The 15004-nt window shown below is 42.9% G+C and overlaps 1 protein-coding gene across 1 annotated transcript in view; it reads left to right on the forward strand.

The window, feature by feature from the left end:
• The window catches only part of CTNNA1 (catenin alpha 1), a 75627-nt gene that overhangs the window by 47360 nt on the left and 13263 nt on the right, over positions 1-15004 (forward strand). The window contains exons 10-11 of the mRNA XM_014058590.2: positions 901-993; positions 3176-3332. Coding sequence (XP_013914065.1) covers positions 901-993; positions 3176-3332 — 250 coding nt within the window. The remainder of the gene's footprint in view (positions 1-900; positions 994-3175; positions 3333-15004) is intronic.

Consider the following 15004-nt stretch of genomic DNA (forward strand, 5'->3'; position numbering starts at 1 on the left):
CAGCACAAGTCTTCACGCAATTCTCTAGAAACAGCTGGTTGTGGTATTTTTCTGCACCAATTGGCAGCAGTGAATTCTCTTCTGCATTGAGGTTGGATGCCTATGAACTGCTTGCACACGAAGAGAAAATGATCATGTACCACGTTCCTCTGAGAAGTTAAATGGTTAGCCGCAATCATAGGTAGAATTCTCCATGTATTTTTACCTCATGAGGTCAGTGGAATTCTAGCAGGTGGGTCATTGCAGGTTCTTCACATTCCTCTCTCAGAGCCTTCCGCTCCACCTTCCCACATTTGTCAGCACTCCATAGCCCAACAGTGCTTCCTCCCTCATTCCCTCTCTGTATTTATCACTAGTCAGCTGTTTCACAAAAAGGCTTCAGCAGCAGATTTGTTTAGTGAACTTCACAAAAGTAGCAACATAAGTTGTGTAGTTCAGAAAACTATAAAGAGTGAGCAGGTCTTAAATATAATAAATGACTGAGTTCACCTGTGCTGTAGTGTGCTAAGTTGGATTGTGATCTTGCATAAGCAGCCAAAAAAAAGTGCAAATAGGACATAAGTGATAAGTGTTAATCTTGTTATGTTATAAAAAAACTTTAAGTGTGCCTAAATTCGATGATTATTTACATATTTAAAAGTTGGTTTTCATTTGTATAGTAGGCAAAATTAAGTTCATTGAATCTGTTCAGTTAAACTAGTCCTCATTGCCAAATTTACATGGATAATTGTAAAGGATTTTATTAGATTCTTATGAAAAAATTACAGGACACCAGTCTTACAATGTTATGAATATATGTTTGCATTTTAAAATTTCCCTGTATGTTATTATTAGCTACCCTGAAGACCATTTTAGTGGAAAGATGGGATATAAATTTAATCAATGTGTTCTTTTTACCAGGTTGCCAACTTGGCCTGTTCTATCTCAAATAATGAAGAAGGTGTGAAATTGGTTCATATGTCAGCAAGTCAGCTTGAAGTACTGTGTCCTCAGGTAAATTGCAACCTTGATACATTATTTTCATGTTCCAATTTTATATTAGAGCTGTGGAACATAAGTACCTTTAGAAAAATCTAATGTATTGTCTGATAGAACAATTTTGTTGGTAGGTTGATTTTTAGATAGAACACAGAAGCTCACTCAAGTAGCTATAAAAAAACCATACATTTATCAGCCGTATTCAAGAATCTGGATGCTTTTAGAAGTAATTTATTAAAAAGTGTAAAACATTTAATTTAATACCATGTTCCCCCGAAAATACAACCTGTCCTGAAACTAAGGCCTTGCCACATTTTTCCATAGGCAAAAATATAAGCCCCCCTGAAAATAAGCCCCCTGGACAACCCCCCCCCTCTAGCCGGGCAGAGCACCGCTCACCGACCTAGCAGTATCCCGAAGGCACTAAGCCGCGGAAGCTGGGGGGGGAGAAAGGCGCTCGCGTTGCTTGCCACCTTCGGGATACCACTAGGTTGGGGAGTGGTGTCCTGCCTGGCCAGAGGGGGGAAGTTGCCGGGTGGCTGCACCCTTGCGAGCGGGCTCCCGAAGAGTCAGACACAACCTCAGGGGTGAAGCAGCCATGAGGTGACCATGCTCACGAGCAGCTGCCCGGCAAACCCCTCCTCTACTGCCGCCGCACTTCGAGCATAACTTCTTCTCCGGTTTCCAATTCTTCCAGAAACAGCCACTCTAGGAGTGTGCTCTATGGTTGTGGGCCCTATGGCAGCCAGCCCACAACCATAGAGCACACTTCCAGAGCTGCTGTTGCTGGAAGAATTGGAAGCTGAGTTCCAAAGTTTGGAAGCTGGAGAAGAAGTTATGCTCGAAGCGCAACGGCGAAACCGGCAGCGGCGCCCTGGCCCTGCAGGGAGAGCTGGGCCGGGGCATGGTGAGGCTGGAAGGCATGCAAGTTGGGGGCGGAACAGGCGCTCGCGCATCCACCCTCTCCAGCCAGGCAGAGCTCCATGCACTGACCTAGGGGGTATCCCGAATGTGCCAAGCCGCGGGAGCTGGGGAGCGGGCAAAGCACCACGTGGTTTGGTGCCTTAGGGATACCTGCTAGGTCAGTGAATGGCACTCTGCCCGGCTGGAGAGGAGGTTTGCCGGGCGGCTGTTCGTGAGCATGGTCACCTCATGATTGCTTCACCCCCAAGGCTTTGCCCGGCTCTTCAGGAGCAGTTGCCCGGCAACCCCAAAACAATAAGCCCTCCCCTGATAATAAGGCCCAAGCCATATTTTGTGGGTCAAAAGAAATTAAGACCTTGTCTTATTTTCGGGAAAACATGGTAGCATGCCAGATCCAGCAGGGATTATATAGTTTTGAACACTGCAACATAGGGGAAAGCTACCTAAAGCTCTTCTCAAGCTAATTGTATTCAACCCACTATTAGAGATGACATCACTCATTAAATCTCTCTATGCTTTTCTTGAAGCTTACTACTAAAGAAAGAGAAAATGATATTATTAAAATAAGAAATGTATCATGGAAAACAAATGTGTACAAGTCCTTGGTTTTGGTCCTGCCCAAAACTTGATTTATTCCTAACAGTTCAACCCTATAGAAATGAAGCCCCTGGCAGAAAACACTGTCTTGCCTGAAGGAATGACTCTTGAGTATTACCATAATGTATACTTCTTGAGATGGCCTTTGAAGGGCATTCAGAAACCTCAGCTAGTTAGGGTATTGTAGTTCCCCAATTAATGGGATTTATAGTAGGAAGTATACAGTCATGGCAAGCCAATTTTATTCCCTGCCAAGCACAAATCACTTACACTGATAGCCAGTTACAGCTTCTATCACTTGGAACTTCTATCACTTGACTGCATTCTATTCAAGGACCAAATCCTAATGCCTCTGGGTAAAAATCTTCACCAGTCTACCCACTACAGTACAACCAACACAACCTGTGAAAAAGATAATGGTAGTGTACATCAAAAACATCTCAAAAACAACCAATAGATTACTACCAACACAGCACACACATTATGGGGAATCACTGCCCTCCAGGGAGAATAAAGAGACATAATAGTTTAGAGACATGACGCCACCGTGACAACACAAGTTTGACACCTCTGCCCTAGGAGAACGGCTTTTGCTGGTTGATTTGTCAGTTTCATAGAAAACTAGGCATGTTGTGAAAATTGGTAAGTCAACAACTGTGACCATTTTGCTTTGCAGGTAATTAATGCAGCATTGGCTTTGGCTGCCAAGCCACAAAGTAAACTGGCTCAAGAAAACATGGACTTATTTAAAGAGCTGTGGGAAAAGCAAGTACGTGTGTTAACAGATGCTGTGGATGACATCACTTCCATTGATGATTTTCTAGCAGTATCAGGTAATAGTTATACATCAGCTTAAATTTATTTTTTTGAAGTTGAACAAATTTTATAAATGTTGAAGATTGCCTCAAGGAATCCTGTAAATATTCCTATTAATATAGTACTTCTGAAGGGAGTCCCAAAAAATGAAAATAGTGCAGAATGTAAGACTGCTAATGGGCATACAGTGTTTGTATTATATTGTGCCTGCCCTGAAATATTTGAGGCAGTTGATTTCTGGGCAGAATTTAAGCTAGTAGTATTTGGACTTTAAACCCATAAAAGGTCTTGTCATCATCCTTCTTTTTTATGAGCCTTATTTTCCTTATTTTCAGAATCACTCTTGTAGTACAATATGGGAGAAATTTACTTTGTGTGACTCTTAAACTGTGAAATGCATTCCTTCAGGAATTATGGATAGTCTCCATTCTCTTTGTCTTTAGAAAAGGAGGGTTAAGGCATAGCATGTTTCAAGTTACACTGTTTTTAGTTAAATACTTTTTGTAATTGTGTTTATTGTGTATCCTGGAAGTTTTCTGGAGCGAGGGACAGGAAGCTCCAGTGGATGGTATTGACACGCCCATTTGGCCACGAGACTGGGATGAAGCTGAAGACACGCCTCTGTGCTCCACCCTTCCTTCTCCACTTCATCTCAGTCTGGCTAAAGAACGAGTCATATTTTTAACTTCTCCTGCAATTTCTATCTCTACTGGAACCTCCTTGCCTCTGCAGCCACCGTACCTAGCTCTCTGCTCTAGACTGTAAGAAGCTCTACGTGGTTTTCCTTTCTAACCACCAGGGAGTGTTACTTTGTATCCCTGGGATCGGAGAGAGTGCTGAGGTCGCGGCAGCCATTTCCGGCTTTGCCAAGCATGTGGCGCCAATCCCTGGGGGTTTTTATGCGATCGGGAGGCTAGAGGCTAGGGATTCCCAGCCCAGAGCCCCCCCCCCATCGCACCAATCTACTGGAAACGGCTTCGGCGGCTGGATTCGAGCTGCGGAGAGCATGGAGCGCTGGGAAGAGCGCGAAGATGCTTTTTTTTTTCTTTCTTTTTTTGAACTGAGAGCATGCAAAGTGACCCGGGCTGAGGCAAGCCTTGGCAGCAACCCCCAGACACACCGTTCTCGGTGCTGAGGCAGGGTCTGCCTAGAAGGGGAGAAAGCAGCATTCTTTCAGTTTGTTTTCTCATTAACTGTTACAGCGGAAGAGAGGGAGAGCCAGGAGGCTGCACAAGGAGGATTAGTTTTTTCTTTATTTCCCTTACTCCCCCACGTGGCCCCCATGCTACCCTGGGGAGAGACCTTCAACCAGGCAGTGACCCACTGCTTCGGCCAGGGCCCTTAAGGCTGCAAACCCCCGCCCCTCTCGTGCCACCCAGAGGGACGAACTGAGGAGGCACAAGGCTCTCTCAAAGACTTTTCCAGGGCTGAAAAACTGAGAGCCTTGCAAGGTAGGCTTAATGCTTCTCCCCCCTGTTCCAGATCCCCATTGGGGGGTAAGTTCCAGCCTGAACTCCCTCCAGATTCCCCACAGAGATTTGGGGGAGAAAGGTCTCCTTCTCTCCCCTTTCCCTGGAGGACCAGGGTTTGGACTTAGAAGATTCCTGTGCCCACGTGTATCCTAGGGAAGATCAGGCCCTGCCCAAGTCCAGTCTAGCTCCCCAAGCTGGGGTAGCTCAGGAACCAGAGAATTCCGGCTGGGATTTTCTGGATGTAGATGATCTACCAAGGGGACTGCAAAATCTCGTTGAAAGAGCAATTGCTTCTGGAATTGCGCATGGATTGCAGCAGCAGACTGCTCAGTTCTTAGCACCAGATCAAGGTGGGAATCCTAGGGCCAGCTCATCCCAGGCTCGGCCTCCATCCAATCCCATGAGCCGCCCTATCTCTTCTTCCCTCATTAGTGAAGGTTCAGTAACAGGGGACAGACTCCAGAGAGATCCTGACCTGTGTGAGGATGAGGAGGATGACAAACCAGAACTCCGTCATTTACTGGACTATTCCCCCCCAAATTTATTCCGGTCTCCTCTACGAAAAGTGTGTGCTACTGCACTGGTAGAATAGGAGGGGGGCATAGCTGGAGCTAGGGAGGGGGCCAAGGAAGGCTCCTCCGATGGGCCTGCAGCAAAAAATAGCAGTAGACTTATATACCGCTTCATAGGGCTTTCAGCCCTCTCTAAGCGGTTTACAGAGAGTCAGCATATTGCCCCAACAATCTGGGTCCTCATTTTACCCACCTCGGAAGGATGGAAGGCTGAGTCAACCCTGAGCCGGTGAGATTTGAACCGCTGAACTGCTGATCTAGCAGTAGCCTGCAGTGCTGCATTTAACCACTGCGCCACCTTGGCTCTTGACTAGCCCGGGGCCCAGTCTTTTCTGAACCCAAGGTGGTGAAGGAGGAGATTCCTGCCCCTCACCTCTTCCTGGAAGTCGTCAAGAAGCAATAGGAAAAGCCCACTGCCTTCCCAAACCCTGGCAGTGTTTTATAACATTGAGCCAGATTTTTCCCAAGCATTACAGTTACCAGCCGTGGACCCACCTGTGATGGCCCTGGCGTCGCCTGCATCCCTAGTGGCCAAGGACGTCGCAGACAACCTTAAGGCAGATGACAGGAAGGCGGAGGTGACCTTGAGGAAAACATTCCAGTCAGCGGCCTGGGCCATTAAGGCAGCAGCATCGGCTTCATTCTTCAATCGCACAGTGATCCTGTGGATGGAGAAGATCCAGGAACGCATTCCTCCAGAGGATGTGCGACTGCATCGGAATTTGAACAAGTTGGTAGCAGTGGCGCAGTTTTCAGCTGATGCCACACTAAACGTGATGAAGTTTGCTTCCAGGGCTATGGCGTCATCTGTGATCTCCCGTTGCCTCCTCCGGCTCAGGGGGTGGCAGGCGGACAGTAAGTCCAAATGGCAGCTGGCATCAGCCTACTACACAGGGGGCTCCCTCTTCAGAGCAGCCCTGGAACCGCTCCTCGTGGAGGACAAAAACAAGAAAAAAGTATTACCCACCTCGGCGAAGAAGGCAGAACAAAGGTCAACCCCGTTTTACCGCAAACTCTCGTACCGGCCCCCGGAACTGGAGGCTCAGCAGAGCAGGTACTCTTTTCCCAGGTCAGAGAGGTCATCTGACCGCAACTTCAGTAGGACAGATCCCGCTTCCAGCCTCAGAGTAAGCAGCCCTTTCGAGGGCGAGGTGGGCGTCCCTACCGCCGGGGCAAATAGGTCGAACCCGACCCCACCCATTGGCGGTCGCCTGGCTCTCTTCTCTGAGGCCTGGGCAAGAATTTCCTCTGACGCCTGGGTAATCGGCACTGTGTCACATGGGCTTCGGCTAGAGTTCGAAGTAGTGGTGGCAGCCTACCTAAGGGGCTTTCCCATTAGGCTCCATTGCTACCTGGATGACGTCCTCGTCCGGGGGTCATCCCCAGGTCAGACGAGGGCGGAACTCTGGCAGGTCGTGGACACGCTTCAGGGGCTGGGGTTCTCCGTCAACTTCGAAACAAATTCCCTCACCCCGTCAACTCGAATTCTCCATTTAGGGGCGGTCATAGACTCCCGTGCAGGAAAGGTTTTTCTCTCCCCGGACTGCAGGGCCAGCTTGGTTAAGATGATTAAGCAGGTCCGTAGGGACCGTTAAGTTCCCATAGCCTTTCTATCCAGCTTGTTGAGAAAACTCATATCCTGCATCGAGGTAGTACCGTGGGCACGGTTGCACGTCAGGACTCTGCAGTGGCGACTCCTACTGTTCCAGAGAGCCAACACCAGCAGCTCACCAGCCAAGGTCAAGGCCACCCCTCAGGTACAGATTTATTTACCTGAAGCGGACAGCCTCCTTCCGGAGCTCAGAAGCACTCTTCCTATTTTTCCAATCGTCGTCTCTGGGTAGGAGAGTAACGCCTTCCACCATTAGCTGGTGGATCCGCTTAGCCATATCCCTAGCATACGAATCCCAGAGGCTGCCGGTGCCGGCCGGCATCACTGCACACTCGAGGAGCGCTGCCACCTTGGCGGCTTGGGCCTCCCAGGCCCCCATAGAGGACATTTGCAGAGCGGCTACATGGGCATCCCCATCGCCATTTATCCGACATTACAGGTTGGACACGTTCGCATCTGCTGATGCAGCGTTTGGACGCAGGGTGCTACAGCAGGTTATTGCAAAGCATGAGTTCCCCGCCCATGGGACTTAGCTTTGGTAGGTCCCACTGGAGCCTCCTGTCCCTCACTCCAGAAAATGGCAGTTGGTCTTACCTGAACTGCTATTTTCAGGGCTTGGACAGGAGGCTCCAGTTCCCGCCCTAGGTAGTATGATAGCTGGGGTGGTGGGAGTTCTCCTTTGTGCCTTGTTTTCAGGTCTGAGGGGAGCTCACTTTGATGAAGTGGAGAAGGAAGGGTGGAGTACAGAGGCGTGTCTTCAGCTTCATCCCAGTCTCATGGCCAAATGGGTGTGTCAATACCATCCACTGGAGCCTCCTGTCCAAGCCCTGAAAATAGCAGTTCAGATAAGACCAAGTGCCATTTCATTGATTTATCTGCTTGTAAAATATTTTTTTAACAGGTTAATGCTTTGAGCCTATTGTTTCAGATAAATGAAGCACATAAAAGAGAAAGTTAAAAGTTTCTTGAATATAAATAATAGCTATGGGTATCTCTACCTTCATCCCACTGAAACAAAGCCTCTTACAAGGGACCATTAAAAAAAGAAGAATCTTTCAAATCAAGCAAAATGAAGTAAAGTTTACATTTTCTTCAGGGAGCATTTTTTTTTCATCTGTTCTGAAACTAGCAGTAGTCTGCCTTATCCAGAAAAAAACAATTCTGAATCAAACAGGACACCTATCATTCTCATCCAGGGCCAAATTATTTGCCGGACTCTTTGCCGCCAATTATTTCTTTTCACCACCAGATCTAAGAGGGTAGCCATATTCCTGGTTTCTTTTATTAAACAATGCCTCTCATGAGACCAAGAAGATGTGCCTTCTCTATTGTGGGGCCTGCCCTATGGAATAGACACACACACACACACCAAGATTCTGATAGTCCTGACTTTGTTGGCCTTTAGTAAGACATTAAAGGCCTAACTTTTCTTTCAAGTATTGGGGTCAGAGGAGCCCTGTTGGTTAATGTTTAATGTGGATTTTTTAAATAACTGGCATATTGAATATTAATTGTTACTGTAATTGTTTGAAATTGTTTTTGTTTTGTTTTATTACTGTTAGTCGGCCAGAGTTGCTATAATGAGATGGGTGACCGTATAATTTGTTTTAATAAATATTCAATATTTCTGTCCAGAATGAGACTTCTAAGGCATAATGCAATGGTGACCAATTACTTGTGATGTATTGTGGAATTTTTAAAAGCCCCCATTTGTGAAATTACCACATTTTTGTATTTGTTAGATGCCACATTTTTAAGTACTTTTGAGTCACTGACAACAACTTTTGAGCATTTTGCAATAACAAACCTTAGGTGATTAGGAAAATACATACTAAACTGACAATGGCATTCATTAAAAAGGATTTTGGGATGTTTTCCCCCAGTTTTATTACAAATTTCAACTAAAACAACTGTCAGATTAGGCATGGCCATCTAGCATAATAATATGTACCCTTTTGCTGGCAGTCCCACCCACATCATCTACAAATGGTACTGTTTATATCCTATAATTTTAGTGCAATGTAATCCATCATGGGTGGATTATCTCATGATCAGTTTTTGGTGAATTGCTAAAACAGATTTAAAGAGAACTCTGGCACAAAGAATTTTTGTGGGGTTCTTAGAGTTCAAATCCCAAATTATTCTATTAGAGTTTTAAGATTATCAAAATAATTGTTTTATTTAATATAGAAGCTGTATTTTGCATTAACATCATTCCATAGTTATACATCATTCCATAGTTGAGACCAGCTGCAGACATTAATCCATGGACAGTAGACTAATCATACATAGAAATACTGCCAAATTTGGGGCATCTGATGTGCCAAACCTAGCAGATAACTTAGCTAGAATGCTAGTGAAAGTTTGCAGCTGGCCAAAGAGCTGGTTACATAACAAACATTATTTCATTATACCAAAATTTGACATCTGCACAGCCACTTGGAATGGACACACTGAACACCATGTTGGCAAGAAGGAATTCATTGCTTGAGATTATTACATTGCATGTCATAATGTGATTATATCTGAATTGCACTGAATTAGAGACCAAAATCAATAAAACTGACAAAAAAAACTTAAAACAGGTATTAACAAATAACTCCATGTTAATATTTTGGTTAGCAGTTGGAGAAACATTTCCAAATGGAAAGGAAGGGGGAGAAAACATCGTTAAAGCGTATTTCTGTAGTGTTTTTGTTCTATAGTTTTTTTATCAGTCTTTTGTTTTATATCTTTATCTAAAACTCTATTAAAAACTTTATTTTTTATCTTTATTCCTTTAACACATTTTTCTTTATCTTTTCTCTTTATATTGTTTGATGTTTATATTTTTTAAATTTGAAAACATTCATCAATAAAACTTATTTTAAAAAAGCTTAATATAAAAAACGTAAAATTTGCCACCAGCTAATGTCAGGGCATAAAGCAGACTGGAACTCCATGACCCTAGAACTGGAAGTGGCCTCACAAAAACACAAGTACCATGTGTTTGTTTCCCCTCTCAGATATCAACAGGGAAAGACTAAATCAACTAGGCAGATGAGATATTGTAAGATCTTCAAAGAATTAATTTCCAGGATGTGGGTTTTTTTTCAACAACTGTGCAATTGTAAAGAACTGCTGAGACCACCAGTAAAATCCAGTACTCATTCAAACACTAGAAAAATCAGACCTTGAATGCAGAGCCCACAATAGATGAAGTAAAAGTGGCAATAAAACTACTGAGAAATGGTAAAAGAGTTGGAATGGTTGAAGTCCTGGCTGAGGCACTCTGACTCAGTGACTGCATTGACTGTTACGGCCCATTTGGCACTCAGAAGAGTTCTCCATTGCATGGAAAGGACACGTACATCACTACTTTGATGAAAGATGACAGCTCTAGTACCAAAGCTACTGGTATATAAGCCTTCTATCAATCATTGGAAAGGTCTTCATGAGGATGATTCAATTTACTTCCAGAGGCAGCAGGAACAGATAACTAAGGAACAGCACCCCATTTCCACCCAACCCAAGGATGTTGTGACCACATTTTCATCAACTAATGGAAGAGAGAATTTGATGTGACAAACTGTCACTGCATTTCTTGACTTTCAAGCAACCTTCAACAGTGTATACTGACCAACTTTAAAGAAAAGTACATGAATAACATAGCAAAAGATATATATAAAAGAAGCACAATACTATGATACACATAGGATGGAAATATGTAGTCAAGTTTGTAAAGTATGAGAAATTCAAGAAGTTATATGTAAGTTATAGGTTACATTTTGAAATACATTGATTCATAAGAGAGGAATAGGTATTCTACATATTAATCTCTAGACCAGAGTTCCCCAACCTTTCTGGGTTGGTGGCCCAGAGGAGGGAAGGGGGGAGAAAGGGATGGTTTTGTGGGAGAGGTGGTGCATATACATGTGAGTGGGGCCGTGAGCACCTGTGACAAAGCTGGCACAAGTGGGGTCAAGAGCATCCATGAGAATCCTGAACAGTTTTCCAGTACAGGTGAGTGGCATCAAAACCTGCTAATTTTTGTGAGGGATCAGATACATTTTTTCGTAATCTACACAAGAAAACTTATAGCAGTTCCAGCAACCTGTATAACTTTCAGTAGAATTCTTAATTTAATTGGCATCAGGCAAGCTTGTGCGATATTACCCCTGCCGTTCGATGTCATAGTTGATACTATAATGAGGAAAAGATTTTGATAGGCAAGTAATAGAGTACAGCTAAACCACTACAGGTAGTCCTAAACTTACGACCATAATTGAATCCAACATTTATGTTGCTAAGTGAGAAATTTGTTAAAGTGAGATTTGCCCCATTTTACAGTTTTTCTTGTTGCGTTTGTTAAGTGAATCACTGCAGTTGTTAAGTTAGTAACATGGTTGTTAAGTGAAGCTGGCTTCCCCATTGACTTCGCTTGTCAGAAGGTCGCAAAAGAGGATCACATGATCCTGGGACATTGGAACCATCATAAATATGAAACACTTGTCAAGCATCCAAATGTAATGGGGATGCTGCAGTGGAAGTGCATAAGTGTGAAAATGATCATAAGTCATAACTTCAGACAATTACTAAACAAACTTGTCAGTCAAGGACTTCCTGTATTTAATCAATTTCATATTTGCTGATCATAATGCCATTTTTGCAGGCAGCATTACACAAGCCATTGCCATCTGGCATGACATTACAAGCACTGTTCATTCCTACAGTGTCAATATCAGTGCAACAGATATTTTGATAACTGATGGGTCACCGTTTGCTATTTGTCCCAGTAAAGCCTACATAGAGTAAGTGAACCACTAGAAATATCGCAAATCACCGGGGGGAAGAACAGAAAACAGCACTTTCAGCTACATCTCTTGTTAAGGCACTTTAGTACCTGTGGAGGAAATGAAACATTTCTCTGAAAACCAGGATGCAAAACTTCTTGGCATTAGCCCTGCCAATTTTGCTATATGGATTTGGGCCATGGACGCCATTAAAATCAAAACTGAATAAGGTTGATTTTTTTTTAATGTGTCTACAGTAAATACTGGGAATGTTTTTACACAGCCATCTCAAGAATGATATCATCAGAAAGTGGCCTGCATAAAACCCAACATCAGCACCAAAGATAATATGGACAAAACATGCTAAAGATAATCTGAAAAACTTGAGTTTCAACCTAAATAACACAGCCTCAATTGGAAGCATGGAGAAAACCAGTATAAAACATCTCATCTGCTATCCAGCAGGACCCACAACAATGTACTGGCTCCAAGGACACTCTCTTAAATGAATAAAGAACAGCAACTGATAGGAGACATTTGAAGATTTTTCTGTAGTTCAAATTCAACGTGCACACGTCTGTTTGCTGATCTGACTGAGACCTCTTGCATAGTATACATTTCAATAATAAGAATATGCTTACCGTCTGTATTTGGTATGTTACTTATCTGCCCTTGTCCCTTTGCAAGCAACAACAGCACTAGATCTTTGTGCATTAGAATTGCAGAGATTTGAATCATTTGACCAGCAAGCTTCAACATTATCATTTTATTTTCCTTCATATAATTCCTTGTATAATTAAGTAAAAAAAAATTAAGTTCTTTTCAGCAGACTTATGAAAGGAAAGAGTTGCTCTAATTAACTGTTCTTTCATATTATGGACTTGTAATTTGTATTCCTCACTCAGCGTCCTTCATAGGTTTTGGTTCACATCTGGTATGTTAGTTTGTTTTTACAAAACTGTATTGCTAAAAGTAAGTTCTGAAGCTTTTGCAGTGTGATTTAATACATAAATTGCGCCAAAGTTTTTACACCTGTGTTTTGTATACACAGCACAGGTAAATACCAGAAGCTTATAAATACAGCATTGCTACGTTCTTTAAGACTGAATAGGAATTTTGCATTCTGCCAGATATACCAATATGTCCATGTCACAACTAAATTGTTTTCAATTGCTCGATCTCTGTAATTCTAGTAATTCTGTTGGGCACCTTCAGATTTTCTTCATCATGTTGCATGATTTACATAAAGTTGTTTGGATTGTTTAACTGGGTAGAACATTTTGAATGTGAAATGTTTTATTCATAATGATAATTATTACTATCTTCCTATTCTATGTTTCTATGCCTCTTCTGTGCAATTCCAGTAGTTTTCTATACAAATTATTAAAATAAAAATACTATAAAATATAGGGAGGTGAACAAGATAGGATGGGAAAAAAGATGTACGAGTATTCAGCCAATTTTTACACCTGAGATACCTGGGTATTTCTTCCAGGAAAGGGGGTAATAGTAGAGGCCTTTAGAATTGGGTGAGTGGGGAAAGAGAGAAAAAAAATTCACGATGCTAGTACTACGATAAACTCTTCTGATAAACGACTTTATTTGTTGTGTTTTGTTATTCAATGTAGGCTATGCCCAACTCCAGACTATTATGGGTAGTTCACAATAAAAACAAACAGGTCTGGGAAAACAGCCAGGTTTTTAAGGCTTTAAAGGATGCCATCAGGGTGGGAACATACGGCTCTCTGGGGGAATCTCACTTAAGAAGGCAAGTGGTGGGACACTTCTTAGAACCCAATAGTCGACACTGTTTAATTGAAGAGACCCTGTCTCTTCTTACTGGCCAGGCAATGGCATGAAGATAGACGATCCCTCAATTAGCCAGATTGTTGACCAATTAGGACTTGGTGAATTATAACCAGCACTTTAATTGCACCCGGAAGGCTGGAGGACATACCAGTAAGCGCTTATCACTGCCTTTGTTGCAGCTTTCCAAAGCATTTAAAGCTTCCAGGTGGTCTTCACAGGCAACCCCAAATAGAGCATACTGATGTCACCAACTCCCCAAACTTGTGGATGAACTCACTTAACAGGTTCATACAGATATTAAACATAAATAAAGTGTTATGGTTGGTTGCTACTACCATTTTGTTAGAATTGATACTATTTTACCATGGAAATGGTTTTTTTTACAATTTATCGAAAAATCCATTTTTATGCGTTCAGGAAAATCTTGCCTTTATTTCACTGGTTAAATCGCTGGGGCTATTTTATTTTGTTATTTAAGTAACAAAAGTCATATAAACATAAAGTGTTTTTTAACCACATACATTTAAGCATCAAATTGCACCTACATCTGAGAAATGGTGTATAGAATCTTAAGTTAGGCGCAGTGGTTAAATGCAGCACTGCAGGCTACTGCTAGATCAGCAGTTCAGCGGTTCAAATCTCACCGGCTCAGGGTTGACTCAGCCTTCCATCCTTCCGAGGTGGGTAAAATGAGGACCCAGATTGTTGGGGGCAATATGCTGACTCTCTGTAAACTGCTTAGAGAGGCCTGAAAGGCCTATGAAGCGGTATATAAGTCTACTGCTATTGCTATTGCTATTATTCTTGAAGGCTTTAGTAAGCTTTCGGCCTTAAAGGTGTAGGGGGAACTATACTGTTAGGAACTGCTTAGGAACTATACTGTTTAGGAAGAGCCGAGGTGGCGCAGTGGTTAGGGTGCAGTACTGAAGGCCACTTCAGCTGACTGTTATCTGCAGTTCGGTGGTTCTAATCTCACCGGCTCAAGGTTGACTCAGCCTTCCATCCTTCCGAGGTGGGTGAAATGAGGACCCAGACTGTGGGGGCGATATGCTGACTCTGTAAACCGCTTAGAGAGGGCTGAAAGCCCTATGAAGCGGTATATAAATCTAACTGCTATTGCTATTGCTTTGGAATAGAGTGAATATGGATAGAATATAGATAAAACAATGGTCTTTTCTTACAATTCTTTTCTCTATTCATGTCAGAAAGTAGCTATTAAAACAATAGTTAACAGATTGCTTTTTTTTCTACTTGTCATCTAAAGCAGTGTTTTTCAACCTTTTTTGTGCAAAGGCACACTTTTTTCATGAAAAAAATCACGAGGCACACCACCATTAGAAAATATTTTTAAAAAATTAACTCTGTGCCTATATTGACTATATATAAAGTGTTTTTCCCACGGCACACCTTACACTATGTCACGGCACACTAGTGTGCCACGGCACAATGGTT

The sequence above is a fragment of the Thamnophis sirtalis genome, unplaced genomic scaffold, assembly GCF_051295495.1.
Source record: "Thamnophis sirtalis isolate CommonGarterSnake01/CBP01778 unplaced genomic scaffold, rThaSir2_p1.2 scaffold_5, whole genome shotgun sequence".
Lineage (NCBI taxonomy): Eukaryota > Metazoa > Chordata > Lepidosauria > Squamata > Natricidae > Thamnophis > Thamnophis sirtalis.